This window comes from Oxyura jamaicensis, chromosome 5 (assembly GCF_011077185.1).
Source record: "Oxyura jamaicensis isolate SHBP4307 breed ruddy duck chromosome 5, BPBGC_Ojam_1.0, whole genome shotgun sequence".
Taxonomy (NCBI): Eukaryota; Metazoa; Chordata; class Aves; order Anseriformes; family Anatidae; genus Oxyura; species Oxyura jamaicensis.
The window spans coordinates 11,236,801-11,262,871 of NC_048897.1; the positions used below are offsets into that span (position 1 = coordinate 11,236,801).

Sequence of the window (26,071 nt, forward strand, 5' to 3'; positions counted from 1 at the left end):
AAGCAGCAGTATCTGTTAAATAAGAAATGCATCTGTAAAACATGCATTGATTAAAAAATAGCGCAAACAAGCCACCAGTCCACAGGTTTTCTAAAAGCTTAGGACAACAAGGCATTACAAAAGAGGTGGCAGCAGTGCTGACACTCACAAATAAGCACAGGTTTATTAGACTGAGTTTTCAAAGCCTAGATGCTTACAAGGCACATTTTCCCAGCCTTTTAATGCTCATTTTAAAAATAGCCATTGGGTCTCAGTATCCGGCAAGAGGAAGTGGTGAGTGCGAACCCAAACCCTCCCTGGCTCAATCTAGAACGTAATTAATTAGAGGACTCAAGGTAGCAGAGACAAAGGCTGTTTGTATGGAAATCCCTCCTCAGAAGGAGGCGCGCAGACACTTCCTGATCCAGCAGATAAAACACAGCTCAGCCCGGCCTGTCTGAACACCCTACAGAACAGGTCTCACACCCCCGTTAAAATGCTCATTGCACAGCAGCAAAGCTTTCAGGCTCTTCAACTTGGGTTCATTTTAACAGTTTCACTTAATGTAAAAACACTTGTAACATTTACACTCTGGAGGAACACTCCGTTCCTGCAGTATGTTGGCTCGGCTTAGCAAGTTTCTCTTGCTTTATTTCAACCAAACAGACAAACTGGGCCTTACAATTATGTTATTTCTTCAATATTAATTTGAAAAGGAAAATCCTTTAAAGGAAAAAGGGGAAAGTAGTCTAATGCCATAAAAAGATAATTATAAATATACTAACACTATCAAAAATAATCCAAAGGTTGTATTTTAACATAGACCTTTACTTAGTAGCAGGAAGCGTACGTGGGGAAGGCAAGTGTGAGAAGCCTTCTGTCTGTCTCTTGGAAAAGACGAAACAACTCCTGGACCACAGGAAATCACACAAGTTTTAGAAAATCCCAGTGGTACGAGCGAAAGCACTTCAATAAATCTGTGAGTCCTCCAAACAATATTAAAGGACAACAGATGTTCTCCCCATCAGCTTGTTTGAAGGCTCACGTAGTCCCTAGGAGAAGTCATTTATTTGCATTGATTAAAGTGGGTATTCAGATCCAGACTCATATAAACAGAGAAACAGTAATAGGTGCATGAGCAATGACAAGCCATGCCTGTCCTCTTCACGCTGAAGAGAAAGCCTTACTGCATATGCAAAGATAATGGAAAAATACAGACCTCTGTATATACTTTCTTTCAGCCTTAATATCTTTATAATGTAAAACAGAACCCACCAAAAAAAAAAAAAAAAAGTCTTAAACTTCAGCTGAAAGTTACTTTTTGAACCATCTTTTTTCTTTTGCTTTGTTTCCCTGATGTGTCTGACATACCGGCGACTTGGCTGATACGCTGCCAAAATAAAAAATAATCCTCATTATAAGAAATAACTCTTCTTGTTATAAGCCAGTTCTGAAATTAAATCAGCAGTTCTGATTCATCTTATTGTCATGCGTCCTTAAGCAGGAGCCGCTCTGCCTACCCATCTCAAGCAGGAAGCACTCCTGCTGGATATGAGCAATGGCAGCAACACGGGCCCAGACGTGGCTGTGAGAAGCTCAGCTGAGGCACAGGTACCAAAACCAAAAGCAGAACCTCACCGCCTTTCCTCCAGCCTGTGAGCAGCTGCAGTGCCGGACGTCACCCTAACGACTGGCTGGGTGTGTTGTGCACAGACTCGTTCAGTAAAATTCATCAGCAGCGCTGGGAGCAAGGATCAGAGTCCAGCCCAAGTCACTGAGGTAAGCGTCAGCTGTGATTAGGACTCAGTTCCTTATTTCCTCCACATGCAGTACGGTTTTATCGGAAGTGATGCATGCTCCTTGCTTGTCCCTAGCGAAGACTAAGCCGGATGCCTGAGGAGCTCTCCTAAGTTTAGGGGCAACGGACTCGAATCTGCTCAGCCAAAGCCAGGCACAAGACACATTTTTGCGCCCTCAGTGCAAAGCCTGTGGAAATGTAAGCATAGAGACCCCACCCACACCAAGGACACCTGGAGGGATGGGAGCAGTGCCTGGCTCCCTTGGTTAAAGGAGAACCCAAATCATCAAGTCAGGAGCTCACATGCCAATCCTAGGGCTGTGGTTTCTATTACAGAAGCCCCGCACAGCTGGAGCACCTAAATACCCTTTATCTAGTTGCACAGCATCATAGGTGCCCTTGCAAATCGATCGACAACCTTCCTCCTTCCCTTTTATCTCCCCCTTGGTTGCAGCCTGCAGTGTACAGTACGGGGCCCAGTAACAGCCAGAACGAGGCTGACCATCAGACCAAAGCCTGCTCCAACCAGCACCAACAGCAGCACCAGCAGGAAAACCCAACAGGGAGTCGGAGTAGGTCCAGATGGAGACCATACTCAGGGAAGAATATTATGGGGGAAATCACCTGCTGTACTGGATCCAAGTGAGTCTAATTTGAAGCCAGTTCAAAGTTACTTTTTGTTTTGTTACTGCACTGAAGACAAGCTGCTTCTCTTCCTCATTTCATCCCCATAATTATCAATCACAGCAACTAAAACGCATTGTAGCTTGAACTCAAATTGAATGAGAAAAAAATGATTTGTAAACTACCTTCCTCTCATAACTTCAAAGAACAATTAAAAAGTGTTGTTGCTATTGTGAGGAGAAATGTAACCCTTGAAGGAATGCACAAACCCCAGGCTTGGTGGCTAAACAGCTCACAGCAATAACGTAGCAGTAGAAATTTCATAGCAAAACACTTTGCCAAACAGTTTTATATCTTCTGCTTTGAGCTTCAACTTCAGCAAAAGTGTAATTTCTGAAAGCCAGGAAATGCACTGTGTTAAGAGACAGCCTGTAGGCTCCCCACCCAAGAAACAACAGGAATTACCTGCAAACTACAGCGTTCGCTACCCAAAGGGCTGCGCACTGAACAGGAAAGAACCAACTGCAGCCCCCTCACGCAGCTAGGGCGGTGCTGCAAGGCGGCCTGGGGAACGTTGCACATAGAGGAGGCAGCAGGGACCGACAGTCCCCTCTGTCCCCATACCTCTCCAGGAGGTCTGCAGTGTGTAATTGCAACTTACAGCACTGAAGACTTGCGTAATTCCGTGCTGGTAACTCATGATCACAGTAATTTTGCAAAATAGTCTCCGCTGCTCCTGAGCAAAGAGCACCGAACCATGCAGTTTAGGAAAGATAGGTCCTATTGTCAGGATTAGCATTTTCACACACAAAAAAATGTAGCAGTACTCTAGGAAATATCACAGAGATGAAAGTAAAATATTGGAGCCAAAAAGAGCAAACACCACTGTGTGTCAAGGCTATGACCTGTATTTATAAACGTATGGTTAAATGCCAGGGTCTCCTGCTCAGCCTCTGACTGATGTACTCTCCCATCCAATAATGGGAATCTGTGATTTTATGATCTAGCAAAAATGAGAAGTCATTAATATTTAACAGTGTGCTCCATAATTACAAAATATGTGTTTCTGTAACATTAAGTAGCAATAACATCCTGTCAATGGCCTTCAATTCCTTTGCAGGAGCAGGACTGGAAAACATCCTTTTTCACGCACGAGAATGGGGAAAGTAAAGCAAATACATTCTTGTTTAAAATTGGTTCGAGCACTATTACCCTTAAATGCAAAAATGTCCTATTAACTCTGATGGTCCTTTGTACAATTAAATATATTTTAAGTGACCGACAATTTTTAATCAATAAATCACCTTTCACCTGCTACATTGTGCAATCCTTCCACAAAAATGTTAATTATGAACTTTCAGATTGGGCTTGAAGCAAATTATGATCATACTTAATCATAACCCCTTTCACTGATAAAAATGCATTAAAATAATTCTACAGGTGAAAGATTCAACACAGCAAAGACAATACTCCATTACAGGAGGAGAAAAAGTAAAAATGAGTTAAAAGGGACGTTTAAAGCAAATTTCAACCATCAACTACCCAAGAAATAATGAGATAAAGGAAAAACAACCAACCTTGTATCTGTATAGGCATTGTTCACCCATGCTCAACATGAACTGGGTGTCAGAGACACAAACTTTTTTTGAGTGTGGTTCAGAAGATGATCTTTTTCCCATTTTTTCCTCACTAAAAAATTTGATACTACTACTCCAAAGCCACCACAGGATTACTTGCAGACATAAATATCAACTATTACAATAGCTAAAGCAGAAATAAATATGTACAGAAAAAAAAATAAAAAATAAAAAACAATGTTAAAAATAAAATAAAGAACAGATCATTGCGCCACCTTTAATTTTTGTAAAATCTATTCAACAGCCAAAAGGATCTGAATATTTGTGTCAACTCTTGAGGCCTGGGCTAACATGCTACTGAAAAAACAAAACACCAATATGTGATCTCATGGGAGAGTGCACAGGAGGGAAGACTTATGTACGTGTACAGAAACAGACTTGAAGAAAAAATAAAATAAGGCTTAGGAGAACACAACTTACGTATTTGCAAAATCAACTAAGCTTGAAATTCAACCTGTAATTTAGACCTACCTTTCCCATGTAAATTCTGGGTAATACAATTTTAATGTTCCTAATGTAAATGGATACCAACTTTTTATCTTGTATTGCTTCAGTAAGGAAAAACAACTAATTCAAAATGTATGAATAATTATTTGCACTTCAGGGAAAAATCTTAGTCCCACAGAGATCAATAGCAGAACTCCTTAGTATGGTTAAGATGTATGTTTAGGATGCTTATACTTTACTGTGTAGATGAAAAAGCCTAAATGTCAGCTCAAACATCTGACTGTGAATGGGAACTCATTCCCTGAAGGCATATTCTTTTACTTCAACACACCAACACAAAAATAAAGATCACAGAATATAAGGCAATAAAGAAAGGAAACCAGAAGGCTGTGCAGTTTGATGACCAAAGTTTTCTTGGATTCAAAACTGTATCTTTACACTTAAATTCCAAGTTGCAGCATTGTAAGAGGAATATGCAATCATGAATTTAATGTATCTTGAATGTTTGCATCCTCTGGCAAACTGAGCTCTGGCGTTTTCAGCGAAGACCTCAGTTACCCTGTCTTCTGTCTGGGTCCATTATAATGCAAAGCAGTCAAGAAATTAAGCCTAAGGGTCATGTCATCCATTACCTGGTAAACTGAATTACCTCATGATCGAACATTATCCAATAACGAATGAGTTTTTTTTCATGATCCATCATAAGAATTCTTCAGAGTATATGCAGATCTATCTTTTATTTATTTACAGATGAATGCAAACGTACTGCAATTACATAACTGCATTTTCTACTTAAAATTTTGCACAGGTTTAAGGTCAGGTTGTTGGTTAAGCAAGTAAAAAGCTCAACAAAAATTTACAGAAATTATAGCATTGCAAATGTCACTTTTTAAGTAGATCTTGACATTCTTTTCATTATTCTGCTTGGCTGGAGAGGCTGTTTTTCATTCCTGACCTTAAAACAGGGCACATCAGAAAGATATACTTTGTCCCTTCTTGCTCGATGACGTTACAATCCAGCAGTTACGTATCGTCTATCATCTTTTGCTTACTTGAATCCATTTGGACATGGCCAAATAATGATTTGCAAACCAGTAAATATCACAATCACAATTTAAACTCTGATAAATTCCCAGAAAAGCTCTTTCATAAAGACTGTGGTGTCCACAGAACTAAGTAGCAGGACTCTTGTGTAAGTCACACCAAAAGACCGCTTTGGTGGTTAGTTTGTGATAAACACTTCAAGCTGGCGGTACTGGCAGTCTTCTTACTATTTCCATAGCTATCTTTAGATATGCTTTAGCCTGTAAAAACAGAAACACATATTTAGAACCTTTCACTTTCTATATGAAGCAATACATCTTGTTAAGTATAAGTTTTTTTCACACACATTCAAAGAAAAAGAAAAATGTTATAATAAATCTGTTCTATACAGCTAGTTGTGTGTTCAGGAAAGTTATACTCTAATACGTAAAATAAGTACAGGCATTATTTAAAATACTGGGGGTACAACACTTTGGTATTATTCTTAGAGCTTGACTGAACAATCTGTCTTAAACAGTAAACAATCAATATTCTTCCAGAGGAGAGGTGCTGAGACAGAAGGAAACTCCAGTCCCACAGGTCCTATTAGTTATAAACTCCCCTCACCTCAAAGACTGAGATGAACTGTACGCAGGATTGAGACAGAGGATCAGGAAAAAATAAATAAATAAAAATAAAAAAAAAAAGAGAATTAAGTCATTAAGGATTTTTTTTTTTAAAAGGACATCATTCCAGGAGGCTAAAGGGGGCATTGGAAAGAACTAATTCTGCAATACTAGAATCCCTACAAAAGCTCACTCTCACACCAACCTGTGGCACGTGGTAGGATGCTCTAAGTTGGAGGGCAGAAGACAACACCCTAAGACTATCAGGAATGACACAATTCAAGCTCACTTCTATCATCTCTGAAAAACGATGTGGCTGGGACTGTGATTGGGCTAACACTGAATATTAATAAATGCAATGTCAAAAGACACACAAAATGACTGCCTTTAACACAGTACGAACTACAAAATGAAAACTCAGTAATTTCTTTATCAAGTTCAACAACTCACAGTCAAAACAGAATGTAAGTTTTAGAAAGGTCTTTGACCTTGATATAAAGATTTTCAAGTAAAACGGTATCTTGTGTGTTAAATGTGTATGTATATCATCTACACTGTTCAGAGATTGCTTCCATTGTTACAAATTTATACCTTATCTGTAAATTGAACTTGTCATGCCTCAATTTCTTTCCAGCTGGTGCATCATGTTTTGTGGTTGTAGAGTAAAACAGATTCTTCTACTGTTCAGCCTGCTTCTGCTCCATTACGTTGTAACCAAGGCACCACTTCACCTTCTCAAATAAGCCTGCATTTGGAGCCCATGTTGACAGCCTTCCCTAAATGGGGAAGTAAGTTCTTCCTTCTTAAATAACTAGAAGAAATCACCAGAATATTCCCTACTGCACCGCTCTCCCCTGCCTCCCTCTTGCAGAACTCGTAGATGACTTTAACCTCAAGTCAGACCTTGCAGTCCTGATGAGCCTTTCATAAAGCAAATAAACTGACAAATATGTGAGGGCAGAGCTTGAGGGGCAGGACGAGAAGGCCTGTGTCCCACTCAGGCCACCCGCAGCAGCTGTCTTGAGCATGCTGGCAGGAGCCTTTTGCAGGCACTCCAGCACACCTCCTCTCTTCTAAGCTTTGCTCCTTGACTGCCAGTTTTCTTTTCTAAGCACTCCCAGTCTGAGTGCTCAGATACTCCTAAAACTAAATGAAGTAATTTTCTGTGATTATAAGGGATGCAGAAACCATCTACATGCAGATAACAGATTAAATGCACAGGAGACTACGTGAAGGCCTTAATCCTAAAATGCTCTGGACACACAAGTTATTCATGCAAGCAGTTGCATCAAAGTGTGTAATCCGTATCTGTTACTCATAAGATTTAAGCTGTGATCGGCGTTGTATCCTCTAGCTGTACCATGACAAAGCTAAGACTTACTTTAAGTAAGAATTATAATGCATTCTGACATACGTCCAAAAAGCAGTATTTCCCGTTCTAAAGTTCAGTGTGTTTTAGATAGTTTTATTCTCCTGTAACCTCTCTTGATACTTATCGTTATGGAGCTTAAAAATGCAGTTCTATTGGTACAATGATTATGGTTAGAACGTACTCAGAAAACTACAGGAGACTAGTACCATTCATGTGTATTTCCTCCACGGGCTTACTCCATAATGCTCTATTTAGGACTCTCACAAACTACATGTAAGAGGCTTCTTTAAAACCATTAAGCCATGTGTCAGCTTGCACGCTTATAAGGCAGTGCTAAATCCAGGCCACACATCTGTAACTGGAGATTCTTTATAAGGGATTCTGAGGAATTGGATTCTGCTCAGCCTTTTGCATCACAGATAAGATGGCTCTTGTTCCAGAGTAGCTTTTACATTTCTTAGTACAGAAGTTGACAAAACATCTACAAGGGAATTATTCTGTCCTAGTTAGTCCTTTATTCATTGTTAAATAGCACCAATTAAAAAAATTAGATACCACTATTTCTTCATTTACTTTGTGAACATCACATATGCTTAAAAACCTACAACCTATACCCCCCTCATGGCTATTTAGATCACACTAATTCATTCCAGAGAATAAAAGGAAGCATAATTATTCCCAAGTGATGTGTGCTGTTCTGATCTGCAAGACCTCATAAAGATCGTGTATGTAATAGAACAGATGACCCAAGAAGCAAGGAATAGACACTGCAATACAAAGAGAACACCACAGCTACGAGTAAGGTGGGCTGTAAATATTTGCTCATTGTAATATCCCTTGCTGTTTAGTTCTGCTACATTCTGTACACTTATCTTTCCTTCAGTTTCTGTGATAAGTCATTCTGGTCCACCAGGCCACTTACAAAGGAACAGCTGTGGCACCACAGGGTCACTCACCGAAAGAAGCATAATAGAAAATCTCACTCACTCATATATATATATATATATAGAGAGAGAGAGAGGTGTTAGCTTTAAAAGGACTGCATCTAAAATCTTGCAATGTTTTTTATTCTGAACTACATTATGATGGACCAAATGCCCAGGGACCAATGACCACAATAACACATAGCTGAAAAAAAATTAAGTGAGAAATGAGAGTAAACACTAGGTTTTATTTTATGAAGAACAGAACAAAAAGATTTAATTCCACAGTACAGGAAAATCCAAACTAGTCCTATAGGTATAATTGCAGTGCAGTTGGGTAGCACAGTTGTGCCCACGTGCAACACCCAGTACACTTAGTTATTAATCCCCTGGGGAGTCTACCAACTCCCCAGCTAGCCATCTGCATAGGTAAAAGATCAATCTGGGACAACAGATCAACTTCAAAAAAGGTGACTGACTGAAATCAAACTGCCTTTGCACTTAAGTATTTACACTAATCAGTGTAGGAGTTCTCCAGGTGGGAATTTTGGACTACATTGAAGAGTCCTGCAGGCAGCTCCCCCTTTGCACAGACCAATTCATAAGTTTTAATGAGTCAATTAACAACCTGAATGGAAAACCCGGCCCCTTTCAGAGACTACCCAGGCAGTTTCTGCTCCAGAATGGACCAAATGGCACAAAGATAATTGTAAATACAGAGCAGATATTGTTTCTGCAGCTGCTTGGACAGTGGTTTAGTTAACATAGACATAGTTAAGAGGGGAGATGTTCTGTGCACAGATAATCAACAGCTATGGATCATGCATATGCTGGAGTACTCATGTAGGATCATGGACTAGCTCCACTGTTAAAATTGAGCTTAACAGAGGTTCAGGGAGTCTCACTTGACGCAGCTTAGACACTATCGACTGACACGAGCCCTTGGAAGAGAAACATCTGTAACCATCCAGACAGCAACCAGATATCCCACTTGGGAGATTTGATTCCCTAAGTGTTCCCTAACTGTCAAGATAAAAATATATGGCATTTCCATGTGCCCCCTGCCCCAACAATGTTCACGAGTGTCTGGGCAACGATTTCACATTTATGTATGCTAACTTTCATCTGCCAAGTATCTGAGCTGTCGTGTAGTAACAGGAGGCTAGTTTCAACTCATGGCTGCCAGCATGCTAGTGTTACCTAGTCCTAGTATTACCAGCACTTTCTTAACCTGCTATGCACCCTAAGCAGCTTTTTTTTAAAAAAAAAAATATATATATATATTTTTCCCTAGATAACTGCTTTGTTCTTTGAATAGAACAGTCTCTCATCTCCTTACAAAGTCTCCACCAGTACCCAGTCTTTGAGAAGATCGACTGTTTCAAGCCTTTCAACAAGTCACTCACCTATAAGTGAGGGCCAGTCTCTCAGCAGCAACATACATCAGCAGACGCAAAAGGTCTAGAGGGAATCTCAGTAACTCAATATGCCTTTCATTAAATAAACACAACTCTATATGTATTGAGCCTTTTCTCCTCCTCTCAATCTATTTAACGTGGCATCCATACACAGGTACTAGAGCCCATTCAGTTCAGTTATTTACTCCGTCATTACTAAAAGAAGAGGGATTGCAACTGAAAATGGAGAATGATTTTTATTCCTTTTCAGTTGGAAAGACAGAAGAGAATGTAAAGGATGAGTTCTTACTCATGACTGAAAACCATTTTCATTTTTATAAAATCAAAGTGAGCTTTACAGATCAGTTTTTCCCTTCATGATTTGGAAACTCTAAAGGAGTGGTTTACAAGGCTTTCTGAAAGCTTCTGAAAGCTTTTTTTTTTTTCCTCTCTCAGATGGACAGCTTATATTTACTAATAACGTACCAGTTAGCTGCAAACCAAACGTTCTCCCTGTTTTGAGAGGATAAAGTGCACAGGAAGACAGAATGCTCTAAAAACAAACCACATTTTTTGTTACAAGTGCTGCCCAGGTGAGGTCTGAGAGCAACAGCAGTGAGGGCAGACAGATGGAAGGTGATGTTCAGTGTCAACAAAGCTAGATAATGGCCATGTGAGACTGTTCACCTCTCAAAAAACTAGTACAAACACTGTCAGAAAAGACCCAGCATTCCTTAAATGACAAATCTTCTTAGGACCGAGAGGGCACCACTGATGAAGCACAGATCTTGAGGTAGGAATTGGAGAACTTGTAATAAACTTTGTCAGGAAAAGGACCAATCAGTCCCACTTAGCTGACATAATCAGAACATCTTGATTCATTGCTCTGGTACGGAATAATAGACATGAACTGGCTTTAAACTGCAAGTGATCTTTTTATTACCCCATCTAATTAAGCCCTATAGTAATCTTAGAAAAATGTGAGCCTTTCAGTTACAGTATTTAATTCTCCTTCAAACTCTTACCCATGAGGTATGTGTGCATCACTCCCAAGACAACTGCAAAATGAGCTTACAGCTTATAGCTGACTCTGCCCTGTTCCTGTGGATTGGCTTGGCCCGACCTGCTAATTTGCCTTGCGGTTCACTTTCACTGAAGTACAGATCTCAGGTCACAAACAGCTCGCTGCAGAGGCTGCCAGTGTCTAATAGGAGGGACACACAACTACAGAATACCATTTACCCACCAGGAAAACCAAAACAGATACGAGCTGGTATCACATTTGCCTTCCCCCAAACCACCGCATACCAGCAACTCAGAAAAAGCATACTTGCTTGTGGGCCAAGGACACCAAAGAGCATAAATCCATTTAGTGACATGCTTTTTAACGTCTATTAAAGAACTCCAAGACTATTAAAATGGCTATTAATCAATCTGGTTTAGCAATCCAAAGGAAAATCACAGATTATCCCAAGTTGGAAGGGACCCACAAGGATCCAACACCTGATTCCCCAAAGGACCATTCAAAACAACAACAAAAAAATAGTCATAGACTATCCCAAGTTGGAAAGGATATTCTATGCAAGTCCTGACTGTCTGGAATATTGAATGCTACTAAACCTACAAAGAAGGATATCGTATTTAAGTCTGCACAACTGAAGTCTTAGGAACTTGCACTTTATTCCTTGCTAAAGAAAACTAGCAACCATGAGCAACAAGCAACTAGACAGATAGTGGCCATCACAAGGACAAACACTAGACTTGGCTACCACCTACATGAAAGCAACATTAGGTGATAGCTTAAAAAAAAAAAAAAAAAAAAAAAACACTCTCTATTAGATCAGATTTTTAGCTTTAGTTTTCATGGAAATTGCTTGTGACTTTGACACAACTCCAACCTTCAGTGCATGTATGGAGCTGCCCACTGATGTCTGTATTTCACCATGGTATGCTTTTAGTGCCTTCTGAGCTATGACGATAAACACAGTTTTAAATGAGCTTCCAACTTCAGGTAACTTTATGTCACCCAGACAAATTCTTGATTGCTGCAAGAGTCACAGAATCTTTCCAACTCTGTATTCCTCTGGGTAGTTCTGTAACAGTCTTCTTGGTATGAATTGGCAACGTCTGCCTTGCTGCAGGGATGCCTCAGCCCAGAAAGGAAACTTAATGAAATGATAAAAGGTGATCCATAAATTACAATAATTACAATGTAGGAGATGGTTAAGTAAAGTGGATGCTTCCTGATAGTACCTAAAAGAAGCCTTAGTACTCACGGGACATGGAAATTTCCTGTAATCCTATATATAAGTAGCTGCACAAGCCAAGCCTTCCTCTGGTAGGGCCTCAGCCAGGAAACACTGCTAGCCTCAAGGTGCCATTGTATGTGTACATCACTCGGGTGCTTTTATGTACATCTAAAAAGACATCCTGCCCAGAAAACATGGTTAAGTAGAATAGTGCAATTCAAATGCAATACAGTAGCATCCTTCAAACAGGCTATCCTAACACTCAGCATTTTCTGCAGCAGAATGAAGTGTAAATGAGGGTCTGATGATGCATTGTGCTATCTACAGCCTGAACGAAGGATTCAGACCTACACATACTAAGTGTTACTGTGATCATTCAGAGGAAGCCTTGATGGTAAGGCATGTCATAAATCATATCATGCAGTCTCTACTTCAGGGTTTGCTTTTCTTTCCAAAGATACCACACCCTGGAGAGACCACTTTTTAAATGGAATTATTGATGACAGCTAAACAACAGCAAACATTATTCCCTGCCACTATTTCATTTTTTTTCCCAACTATTTCTTGCAAAGCTTTAAAAGCTTGTACATTTTTACCCTACTCACACTTCACCCTTACAAAGAATCCTACAAAAAAAAGTGTTTCTGAATATGAACTCCATCTCTCCCTTCAGACCACACTAAGACCTGTAACATTTCTAATTTAATTGAAAAGGGATTTTTAACCAGACTTACTTTCCTCTGTCAGACTGTTTATGCCTAGTGCTCCTTCTTTCCACCTGACTGGGCTTTCTGTCTCCCCTTACAGAGCTCTGTGTATTTTACAGACAGCACGTTCCTTCGCCAAGATATCACAGAACTGTAGAACGCTTTAGGTTGGAAAAGACCTCTAAGATGAGTCCAACCTTTAAATAGTCACAATAAGTGAAATTTTCAAGAGCACTGAACACATTTCATGTAGTTAAATGTGAACTAGACAATAATAGAACATCCCCCCAGTGTGTGGTTTTTTGGGGTTCTGACACCCTAAGCTATTACTGATTCTCTCCGTTTGTTCCCTTTCATCTTCCCGTATTTTTCCAATATTCTTTACTTGACTTTTACAGAACAAGAGCTTGAACTCAAAGTTTGCCCTGTTTGTGGCAAGAAAACACGAAGGTACTGGCTGACCATTACATGTTTCCTGGTTTTATTTCTTTTTTTCAAAAGCAGCTATCCTCCTTATATTTCTGCCATGAGGACTCACCATTTCTTTAATAATGGAATAAGGAAGGTGAAATCTAAACTTCATTGTCATTACTCCCCTGCTGTCTTGAATATATTATCTTCCTGAATCTTAGAGGTATATCATCTCTCCACTTTTTTTTTTTTTTTTTTTTTAAGATCACCTGATTCCCAAGCTAAGATGAGAAACGTGCCTCATACTTGTCTCAGCCTCCAACGTCTCCTCCCTGAAATGCCTATTCCAGCAAGACTCCCTAGCTTTTAGAAGGTGAATGGTTACACTGGTACAGCAAATGTACTTTGAATTTGCTTGAGCTGTTTCTTTGTCATTGGGATAGATGGGATTTTCATGTTCAATGGTGTTCTTCACAGTTAACCTGTCTCTTCTAGCAAGGTATTAGTAGCAAACCAACGGGCCATCAAGGCTGCGTTATACCCAAGAGTTTCAACCAGGAAGAGCTCACAAGACAACCACCAACTGTCCCCACACATCTCTGAGTTTTCTGTTCACAGATGGAAAACCTCTACTTACACATCTTACACCTCTACTTACATTTTCCTCAGTACTGATGGAGCATTGTAGCAATTAATGTAGTGGACAAATAACTCCATGGGAATTAATCGTGTTCTCCATCTCTCACTGTACTTCTGCCCTCTTACCTGCAAGTTTCAGAATGCATCTTTCAAACCCCTCTTTTGCTGCTGATTCCTTTTGGTGATTGGAAGTTCCCCTACATCTGAGCACTAACAATTCCCACATGTTTTCAGTGACTCTTCTTTTGTTTTCCCTGTTCTACCTTTCCCATTCTAGCAGTGTTCATCTTCTTTTACTAGCCTCTGCTGCCTAGAGACTCTCACATATGTTTGGGTGAGCAAACAACAAAGCCAGCCAACCCACCTCCACAGCTTGAGGGAGGAGGGAAATGCTCCCAAGACTCTCAATTATCTCCAGAAGGGTCTGGTAAGTCCTTGCTGTTGATTAAACTAAGAAATGATTAGCTTCTTGTAGAGGATCTTAGATCACTACCAATTGCTGCTGTCTGCCTGCTATCCTTCTGTTGGACTAGCCCCTGTTATTTAGGCTAATATGTGAGTACAGCGATACTCGATTTTCACAGCACACTTCTGCAGCAGATAAAAAAATGTTTTATCAATGAAGACTGTTAAAAAATCCATAATTTAAACAACTAAGCTGACAGAAACACTAACACAGACAATGTTATACAAAGAAAAAAATAATTTTACCAGCATTGTTTATTTCTCCTTGGGGACATTATCCCTTGGAGACTTAAGCTTTACCAAAACAGAACTTCGGCCACTAAACCCTGACACCCTTTAGCTATACAAGCAACCCTTTCCACAACAAGATGAATCTCAGGTATTTTGCGCCTTTTGATGGAAAACTTTGGAAGTGCATACATCCACACTTCTACACAATTTTATTTTTAATGGAAGGTTTATTTCGGTTGAAGCAATTTTCCTCCTAGTTTCCCTTTTCTACCAGCTGCATCTAAGCAAATTAGGCTTTAAAGTAAAGTATCTAAACATGTTTGCTTAAACATTTTAAAATCCTAGTGTAGAGCGACAGCTATGCTTTACGTATCAGCAAAAGAAGGTGAACCCTGTGGTATGCATGTAAGCAAAAAAAAAAAAAAAAAAGTATTAGATAACTTTTTAGAAAAACCCTTCATTCCACTCTTGATAAAGCTTAGAAGGTGTGACTGCATGCTGGGTTTCTGAGAAGTCAATCATCACCCTTATTCCCCGCTCTCTGAATCAGCCAGGTATTATTTCAGTTCTATGAGACTGCATTTCATTTTTAAGTGTTATAACAAAGACAGCACAGAATTTTGTATACAAAAATCTGTAAATTTAAGGGACAAGAGCAGAGATAATTTCAGCAGCTCAGTGCACATTGTTCTCTATCTGAAAAACTATGATTGTTCATGCATGAATAGCCACAATTTTATTTTATTTGAGAAACATGGTGATGGGTGTCATGTATTAAAGATTAGAATCTGACCTTACACGACCTCTCCCACCACCAGTTATGTGCTAAGAATTTCATTTTTCTTTTTAAATATAAGAGGACAACGATCACTTTCTGTATGTATAATGAGAAACAAACCAGGAATCACGGGAAATTCTTTTTCATTCTGTAGAGATTAGTGAAGTTTAAAAAAAAAAAACTCATTCTCTAAGGAGAATGATTATCTCACAGACACAATGGCAGAGAATAATATTAAAAGTTTTCCCCAGAGTCACACATATTTGTCAATCTTTATTCCTCTTCATATTTAACTTAATTGCCACAAATGGTGCTTATAACCCCTCCTTTCATTACCAAGAACATAGTCCAAGAAGGAACAGATGGCAACCCTACAGACTCTCTTGTCTTTCTTAATTTTCAGAATGCTGTCCTACACGTTTGAGCGTACGTAGGCTCAGACTCCTGCAGGCTTTTGGTTAATATAGATTTCAGATACTGTGAGCTGTGAGCCTTCCATCTTGGTTTGCTCAGCTGTTTTGCTTCAACTTTGACCTAAGCTATATATCTATTCAAACCTTAGCAGTTTCAATCAAAAATCCCAGATAGAAGCTACAGTATTGATTGGAATGATTCCTTTCACAAGGATCTAGACTCAAGATCACTACGTTATTCCACAGAGGATCAGCACAGGTCTTGTTGAAGACTACAAGAATATCAATTAGAAACGAACAGCTGCTGCTTCTCTAACAAAAAAAAAAAAAAAAAGAAAATAAAGGAAAAAATAGGGTGCTACAATGTAAGTCACTGTTTCTCCAGAATCCTGATCAGTATGTTAATGATACTGGATTATACGCCCTTGGCAAACACCCACTTTTTTTATTTTTTTTGGAAGGAAAAGTTATTTCAGCATGCATCTAGCAATCATGGTATTAGAAAGGTTATATGCACTTTTTAGCTCATCTCTAACAGATTCTACTACCTATTATCATTATTAATCTTTTTTTTTTTTTAATTGCTAACATCTAAGCAGCAGTCAATAGTGATGCTGCATTACGGTATGTACTGTGCTAACACAATGTGGCAGACAACACCCTGCCCTACAGAGCAAGGTGAACAAAATCGAGCGAAGAAGCAAGAAAAAATACTAATGAGAAAAATCTTACTGTATAAGCATTAATGAAATTTCATACGTGCAACTGCTTTTCCTCAGAGACTTGCGTATTTGACTCCCACCACCTCAACAACCCCCGTTTTCCTTTGGCAATAAAACGTTATGGTAAATTAACAGAAAAATCCATTTCATCTTGTGTGCAAATTCCTTCACTTTCAGCTGAAAACAATCCAGGTACTGACAATACACAGGTTTTGTTCCAAACATCTTTTGATAGGATCATTTGACAGTTTCCAGGCTACCAAAGGCTCAACTGACAGTTTCAGAGGACCTACATTAGCTGCAAGGTCTCGTGTGGCTTGACACTGACCTTCTTCCTTGTAGCAGGCCAGAATCTGGATCAAATCTTTGCTATATTGAATTATTTGGACTAATTAAGCAAAAACACATACACATAAGCAGAACCCATGACCAGCATTCCAAAACAAAGAGCCAAAGTTGCTTGATGACAAAAATCTCTTATAGCATTTTGTTTTTCTAAGTTACATTCAGACATGTTTGTTTTCAAGTAGCAATAATGAGAAGTGCTCCCTGTCCACTTTTTTTTTTTGGGGGGGGGGGGGGGGGGGTGGGGTTTGGGGGGAAATAGGGAGGGTGGGAAGGAGGTTGCTTTGTTATTTTAAGTGCAGTGTACCAAACTTACAGCATCACTCTGAGGCTGTGAGATCACAACAGGCTGCCCGGAATCACAAGTCTCCCGTATATTAACATGCAGTGGAATGTCTCCTGTATTAAAGACAGCAAGATACATTTAAGGGAAGACCTAATACATCTCAAACGTTTCATTAAAATAGCCCTAAAGTGACTTGAAATAAAATTCCAATTCAGGATATTCTTTGAATTACTTAATACCAAGAAATTAGCATTTAAAATGAAAAGTGGCTGCAAAGACGTTTCTATATATCCATGATTAAGACCAAACCTATTTTGGATTTTTCATTCTCTGAATAGGAAGGACTAGGCTTTGAAATAAATGATGAAAGGCAGTTGTTTTTTTGGCTTCCTGAATACACAGAAAAAGACAAACGGAGATACACAAACTATTTTGAGTACATACAAAAGTTTGCTTGTGCCTAGGCAAATAGTCATGCAACTTACTGTTGAGCTTATCTTCTTACTGTATATTCTTTTCAATGCATTTTAAAGATTTCAATCACTGTTCAAAGACTTATTTGAATACTTAATTGAATGTTCCAAATAACAACATTTGTTATTGCCCTTATTAGGCCCTGGATCCAATTAAAAGGTAGGCAGCTATTCAGTTCCTTCTTCTTTCCAACAGAAATCATCTTTATATTCTTTCTAATGAGCAGGGAGCTGCCAGAGGGGAAAGGAATGTTCTAAAGGAGAATCAATTAATAACCCTGGTCCGTTCTGGAACATATTTTCTGAAATACAGTTTTTAGCACTAAAGAAAACATGAAATTCCCATGTTTAGTTCATTATCATAATAGATAATTATGAGGTGAATTGAAGACCAACTTTCTTTTAAAAGTAAGATATGGCTGTATTTTACATCACAGATGGATGTACACAGAACAGCCTATGCTTAGTTCAATCTTGAGTGCATCTCAGAAGATGCATCAATTTAATTCATACATTTAGCAAACTTTATTTAATCTACACCAAGCCAGTATAGATTACTTAAGTTCAATAAAGTCAGAATAAACAACATAGTCAGAAAAACAGAAAAAAAACGGACTTTGAAGTAACAACTCTAGTTAAGAAAAAAAAAGAATTTAAAGCAAGCACCAAATAAATGAAAACCAAATAACAGCAGACAACAACCATGGCTGCGTGATTACTGAGCTGAATGCTTGAAGAAATTCAGTTTCTTATGATTGTTATCGTCCATTTCCTTCAATTTTAATTGTTTCTTTTTTTTCCCAGTCCTGAATGAATTTCTTTACGCCTAAAGTCTGTTCACTCATTAAAATAAAAAAATAAAATAAAACAAAACAAAAACTAGGGAGTCCTTTAAAGTTTCCTTTAACCCTAAATGTTTTTGTTAACAGAATAAGAGCAACTTTGTAAATCTCCGAGAACTTACGCCTTACCATTATTTTGTGTAGGGACTGACCTTCACTTTTTTCCCCAAGGATGTTTTATTAGTGGAAAAAGTACTTCTTCGCTGCCTGTTTAATAACAATCTCAGACAATTACCAAAAAACTTATCCTATTACAAAACAGCAACTTATCTTCCCAAAGCTTGCAAAGATGTGCTTGCACAACATGAGCATAATAGGACTTGTATGGGCAAAAGTGCAATTCAGAAGACAAAGCAAAAGGCAAACCCAATTAAAAAAAAAATGAAACATTATACATGAAGCACAAGCAAAAAGACAGAAAAAATGTCCCACACAATATCCTTGTCTCTAAATCAGAGTGACATGAATTTGATTGCTCGATCACTAAGTGGATAAAGAATTGAGAGCTGAATCAAAGACTCACAGTCAAAAGCTCAATGTCCAAGCGCTGGACACAAACGAGCTGAGTTTCTCATGGGTCAGTACTGGTTCTGGCACAGTTTAACATCTTTGTTGGTGATATGGACAGTGGGATCGAGCACACCCTCAGCAAGTTTGCCAATGACACCAAGATGTGTAGAGCGGTTGACATGCTGGAGGGAAGGGATGCCATCCAGAGGGACGTGGTCAGGCTTGAGAGGTGGGCCTGTGTGGACCTCATGAGGTTCAGCAAGGCCAAGTTCATGATCCCGCATCTGGGCCAGGATGATCTAATCCCAAGCACAAAAACAGGTTGAGCAGAGAACGGATTGAGAGCAGCCCTGAGGAGAATGACCAGGGGGTGTTGCTGGATGAGCTCAATGTGAGCTGGCACTGGGTGCTTGCAGCCCAGAAAGCCAACTGTATCCTGGGCCACATCAAAAGAAGCATGGCCAGCAGGGTGAGGGAGGTGATCTTCCCCCTCTACTCTGCTCTCATGAGAACCCACCTGGAGTACCCCATTCAGCTCTGAGACCTGCAGCACAAGAAGGACATGGATGTATTAAAATGAGTCCAGAGGAGGGCCTCAAAGATGATCAAAGGGCTGAGGCACCTCTTCTATGACGATAGGCTGAGGGAGCTGGTGGTGTTCAGCCTGGAGAAGAGAAGGCTCTGGGGAAATCTTAGTCACTAGAAAGCTGCTAAAGGGGGCCTACAGGAAAGCTGAGGAGGGAGTCTTTGTCAAGGGGTGTAGTGATAGGACAAGGGGGATTGGCTTTAAACTAGAAGATAGTAGATTTAGATCAGATACAAGAAAGAAATTTTTTACTCAGAGGGTGGTGAGGCACTGGAACAGGCTGCCCAGAGAAGCTGTGGATGTCCTAGCCCTAGAAGTGTTCAAGGCCAGGCTGGATGGGGCTTTGAGCAACATGGTCTGGGGGGTGGTGTCCTGCCCATGGCAGGGGGCTTGGAACTGGATGGTCTTTGAGGTCCCTTCTAATCTAAACCAGTCTGTGATTCAACAGTGTGTATAGTAGTCAGTGTCTTAGCAGTATGTAAATTTGCTTAACTTTCTGGGCATAGTTCTGGTAACTCAACTTGAAAAAAAAAAAAAAAAAGAAAATGGGATTTTCAGAGACAGGGAGAGAAATTAGCAATGCAAAGTCTTTCTCTAAGTCTCACTCTTTACTATAGGGAAGAATAAAAAAGAAAAGGCAAAAATAATTGAAATACTGAACTACACTCAGAAGGTAACTGGTGACTCCCAATTGTCTTCTGTCATAAACAAAAATAAAATAAGTTTTCAGTCAAAGGCAGCAGAGTCTCAGCAAATAGAAAAATACTTTTCTATCCTGCACTCTGTTAGCTTGCAGACTTCGTTGGGTATTAATGAAACTAAAAACTTAGATGTTCTAAGATGACTAAGATGACTAGGTCCTGAACTGAACAAAGAGAATAGCAAAACATAAGCAAAATAAATTTATAGATAGATAGATAAAATCTCTCAAAGCTTTTACATGCAATTCAATAGCAGTAGGATAAAATTACCGTTTGGGATAGATTAACATATAATCTGTAAACATAAATTTTTATAATACCATATGGTATTGCTGTGCAATGGTCACCCTTGGAAGTATGTGCATACTAATCAGATCAAGTACTGTGATTCTAAATTTAACCCTTGGGGCATTTTTCTTAATCTTCAAACTGTCACTGAAAGGCTAGACAAAGGTAATTTTCACTCTATTTTTATTCATACATATTGTCCATCCCCTGATAAACCTGCAAATCTCTCACACCTCTTCTTATTAAACACTATTACAATAGGTTCTGCTCTGTTAGGGAATGAAAGAAAAAACATTTACGAGACCAACAACACAGCACATCATCTGTGCCTGTGTATCTAAATGCATGTTTGACTCAACTTCTTGCAGAACATTTGCATCCATCCACATAACCCAAGGCTGTAGAAGTCCCCTTGGGCTCTGATTGCAACTCATTATATATTCATAAGACTAAAAGATAGCCCAAATGCATGTCTTTTAATTATGTGTTGCTTTGTTATCTTAAGTTTTTGTCACACCTTGATGTTTTTGTGTTGATCTAAGTGAGCTTCCTGGTTCTTTTAATGAATTAGTTATGGAAAATCATTGAGATAATTACAGTAATACATGGAAACACATCATTAACACATGCAATTATCCCATTTACCAACTTAATTACGCTGTGTTTTTTTTTTATTATTTTTTTTAACTGAAAGCACATGCAGCAACGTACATTTTGATCGATGTATATTTTAGCTTATATGCATACCAGCTGATTTAATCATGGTCCATTTCTGTTTAAAAGATAAATTTTCTTTTGAAACAACATTTTGCAATTCAGCACATTCTTTTAATCTCAACACTTAAATATAATCATTAGTCTGTTTGCTTCCATGCAAGGTATCTTCATATGAACATAGAAAGAACTGTTCCAATAAACTGAATTTCAATTAATTTATTTATTTCACACATACAATTCATTTAAATTAAATAAAGAAGGAAACTTCTATTGGCATTATCGGACAGAGTTCTAAGGTCTAAATTTTACAGGATGACGTAGTATATTACAACATAATGAATTTCAGGTAATATAGCACATCATTGCCAAAATAGTCCATGTTCTGTATTGTTTGTAATTCAGAAGATATTTAAGATACAATCCAAGAATTTGCATACCTAGTCCACATCCCATTAACAAGAATGATCCCAATAAGAATCAGAGCATGAAACAACAGGGACATTCATCTACTTAAACTTTAAATTCTATTCCACACCATCCAAATATAAAGTCATTTAGAATTGCGCGGTTCTGTACTTCAGTTCATGCCATTAAAAAGCCGTTTCTACATCCTTACCTAGAACATCCAATCCAAGGGTTTTTGCTAGATCTCTTACACCATCAGCTCCAAAAATGTGTGTCTCATGTTTACATTTGGGACACTGGAAAACACTCATATTTTGTACTAGTCCTAAAACCTGTTGAATTAAAAACAAGTAATGTTGAAACCTGGGATTCAAGCATCAGTTGTTACTCATCATTGACAACAGATAAGAGATGATCAACACAGAATCAACAAATCATTATCAGCTCTTACTGTCTCAGTTTCGCTATCATTTGTACATTATTTAAATTTTTCTGTAATTATACCTCTCAAATATTAACTAGCTTCTTTGTCAAAAGAAGTACCCCTTGAACAGATCTAACAGATCCCCCTCCCAAACAAGGAGATGTAGTATATTTCCTGAACTCTGAATAATGGAAGAGTTTTCATGTACTATTTTATAGCTTTGTAATTTGCAATTTCAAGAACCAAAATAAAAACATACCATTACAAGAAATGACAATCAGACATGCTTTTAAGATTCTTTTTGTAAATTATCCTTTAGGGAAGTGTTTACAAAAATAACCAGTTTTGCTATTTTTCTGTAGAGGAGGAAACATTTTAAAGGTCAAACAACAGAAAAAAAATATGTGAAAGAAAGTTGCGAAACTACAGGATAAAAATCTAATACACACATATTAAATCTAATACACACAGATTAGGTATCTTTCTGCTGGTGCTAGATGTTCAACAGTTCCCTTGTAAAATATGTCCTGAAAATTTGCCAAATCAGACCCCAAAATATCTTCTTTCACAACGTACAATAATACTAATGATAAAATTTATCTTATTTTATTCACCCAGTAAACAAGACTATTCACTGAGGTAGAGCAGAATTTCTCGGAAGTGATGACAACAGCACAAAAACACTTGAAAAACTTCTACCCGTTTGCTAATCAACAGAAGATTTGCTTTAAGAGGTTCCACATTACAAAATTTCATCTCTTTCATCTTTATGCTACTTAAGTATGTCACTTACATTATAGCTGAATTGTAGAAATATGACTATACATTTTAAAGTAGAGAAAAGCTGCTGTATACCTCTGTGCTTTTTAAAGTTGCCCTGAGCATTCTAGTACTGTGCCTGAAGAAGCTGGCAAAGTTAGGTGATAATGAAGCTTATCTGAAAGGATGTTGGTTCAATGTAAGCAACAAGTCTTATGTTAATCAATTATTAACAGTGACCTTACAACTTTTGCCACCAGAAGTAAAAATAAAGACTTAACTAAAAGAATATGGAGGTAGCACTGCAAGTAAAGGCATGTTATTTACAATACCTTAAAAGTTTCCATATATCAATGTTAAAACTGATCAAAAGGCAATAGCTTTTTTTTTTTTTTTAATCTCTATAGCACTGTTACGTGTTTCATACCACTTTCTATGTTTTCCTTTATTTATGTAAAGCTTTCAAAGGGTTTAAAGCAAGAAACATTTTAAGGAACAGTGTGTATATATATATATATACACACACATACATACACACTTAAAAAAAGGAGAGATTATCTACTTTTAATTTAATTTAACAATACAGTTTCCTCATTTCCCACTGTCTCCCAGAGACTGATAGAGAAGCAAGAGGAACAAATTTCTATTTGCTGGTACATCGCCACAGATATATATTTTTTTTTTCATCCAGTTCTTAAACTAATAGACTTAGGGAGTACTAAGTGTGAGTACATGGCACAGAAGTGTAACAAGGGCGTACAGCCACGATCTTCTTACTGATGACCTCTAAGCAGGCATTCATCCTGCTCTCCTTAAATTAAGGTCACGGAATTTTCACTGTGTTGACAAACTGGAGAACACTGGAGGGAAAATTACTTGATGAAAGAGAAACAGTATTTTAACTATGATACAGGGAAGCCATTATCTGCAGAACAACAGAAAAAACGATCTTAACATTTATGCTCTAAATGAATTCATCCACATCCAGATGTCTTGGGTTTTGAACATTTTGTTCTCCTCAATGTAGTTGTACAACATTTACGATACAGCGAATTCATAATCAAAGCTATGTAGTCTACTATTGTTTTGCAAATAGCTTAGAAATATTACAGCTGTTTTGTTAGTTCTTTGAGATAACCTAATAACTAAAGAAGTCTTTCTTCCACAGTTAATGCAAATACTGAGATACAGCTGTATTCCCAATACTAAATCAGTTTTAGAGGTCTTATTCCGTGTCCTTTTTTGTTTCCATTTCAACAAATCTCTCTAAAAGCAAATGACATTTCAGCATTACATAGTCACTTTTACTTTCTCAGCTTTATTCCTATCTGTCATCCAACCAGTGAGCAGTGCATGTACAGTGATTACTGATGTATAAATTGTTCTTCTGGCATAGGAAGAGATTTTTGGAATATTAGTTGCCAATTATAAATACCCAGTTGGGTATACAATCTGTCCAAACACACACACCTTCAGTGCTGAAGTCTATTTTTAACCAGTATATTTCTGCAGGCCTTTAGAGAAAGAAGAGATTTCACTATTGTTTTCAGAGCTTTTAAATCTACAGACAAAGTAATTGGTCTTACTAATAAGGTGAATAATAACTCATTTCCCTGCTCAAATAATAGATCTGGAAAAGCTTCAAAGCAGCTCTGACTGTTTGCACAAACTATCCCATAGGTACGTACGAGTCTGATTCTACTCCACAGAGAGCTCCTCTTCCTGAAAATTTCCCTGTAAACTTGGCTCAGTAACAACATGAAAACTATGACTAGATGCTCCGCAGTACAGGAGCTAGCCTATGGTGCCAGAGTACAAGACAGTTATAATAACACTGAGCTGAACTTAGTTTGGTCAAATTGTTTTTTTGAATGGTGAAAAGCCATCCATCAAGAAATAAGAGGCAACTTACTTTTCATTATCAATTACCTGCACACGCACTGTTTCTGAATGCTTACGTATTCCTTATGCTCAACTAACCTTTTGGTTACACTACGAATCGTGCCCAAATCCGCATACGCTGCCCTCTCTACACAAGGAAAGAATTCCTGAGAAACCCATCTAAGCCATTCCCTGTACTTTTAAGAACGGCTGGCGGTGAGGTCTGACTCCAGTCTGACTTGAGCTAAAAGTGGAGAGGATTTCAATTTCAGTTTTCCATAGACTTCCTATGTAACTATGTCACTTGATATTTTACTGCTTCCAGTAAACATGCACATTCATATTTCTGTCTTCCTAGCTTTTCTCTTCTGATAAGCAATTTTTGGTTCTAACTGCAGCTCCCTGTATGAAGTTATAATCTTGGCTAGGTCCCTGAAGCTACAAAAATACCAACAAGTACATATCTAATTAAACAATTTTAATACATCTTAGAAGGAAATACATAGCTGTGTTTATACAGTTTCTCTGAAACCTGGGAAACCCACAATGTATCCTTCCAACTCAAGGAAGCTACCAGAAAGTTGCAGATTTAATTAAAGCCTTCTCATTTGCTTTCAGGGATATACTTTTATCATAAACCCTATCCAAATTAATGCAATTTCAGTATGTGAAAACAGGAGATTTTTTCCTAAATGCTCCAAGTTATTCATGTGGGTTTTTCTTTTTTTCTGTCAACAGCCCAGAGAAAGCCTCTAGGATCCATGAAAATGACAGCCAAACTCAAATAATGGAAGAGAGTCTTGAGAGCTCATGGTGACAGAAGCCAGTATCACTTTGCTATGTCCTGTCTTGCTTGGTGCACCGTGCAAGAGATGGGATTCTTCTTCTAATGACTATGTCCTAAGACTTAAAGTAAGACCTGCATTGTAATCCTGGCTCCCACACTGACTCTCAATGACAGATTTAAATTAAAACCTTCTGTCATTTAATTTTAATTCAGTAAGGGACAAACAACACTAACAATTGTGACTTTATTGTGGTAATACAATCTGGATGTCATGTGAGGCTCTGGTAACTAATGACTGTGGCAGTGACGGGAAGGTGGTGTACAGATGCCTATGTGCACAAGGGAGACTCCCGTTTATGGAATATAAGCAAGCACACTCAATGACTCAGAGCTTAGCAGCCTATAGACTCTCAGCTTCTTTGGAAAGTAGACTCTCTGCAATTGTTTTTTTTTTAAAAAAAAAAAAACATTTTAAAGATCAGATTTTTTCAATTACATAATTAGGATACACAATTTTAATATGGTCCCACATATTTCACCTCTTTGATGTAAACCCTGGGTTTGAAATTATTATTTTAGACTTAAAACTAAATGGAATACATAAGCAGGATCTGCTTTAATACCGA

General features: G+C 38.2%; 1 protein-coding gene across 2 annotated transcripts in view; it reads right to left on the minus strand.

Annotated features, from left to right (window-relative positions):
- Positions 1-4,102: 4,102 nt before the first annotated feature.
- Positions 4,103-26,071, minus strand: part of NUBPL (nucleotide binding protein like) — an 89,930-nt gene continuing 67,961 nt past the window's right edge. Inside the window, exons 9-11 of one of the 2 annotated variants that reach the window (XM_035327739.1) lie at positions 21,806-21,926; positions 17,103-17,185; positions 4,103-5,789 (exon numbers count right to left, since the gene is read on the minus strand). In XM_035327739.1, coding sequence (XP_035183630.1) covers positions 5,727-5,789; positions 17,103-17,185; positions 21,806-21,926 — 267 coding nt within the window. In that variant the 3' untranslated portion in view covers positions 4,103-5,726. The remainder of the gene's footprint in view (positions 5,790-17,102; positions 17,186-21,805; positions 21,927-26,071) is intronic. The other variant, XM_035327740.1, reaches the window with a different exon arrangement.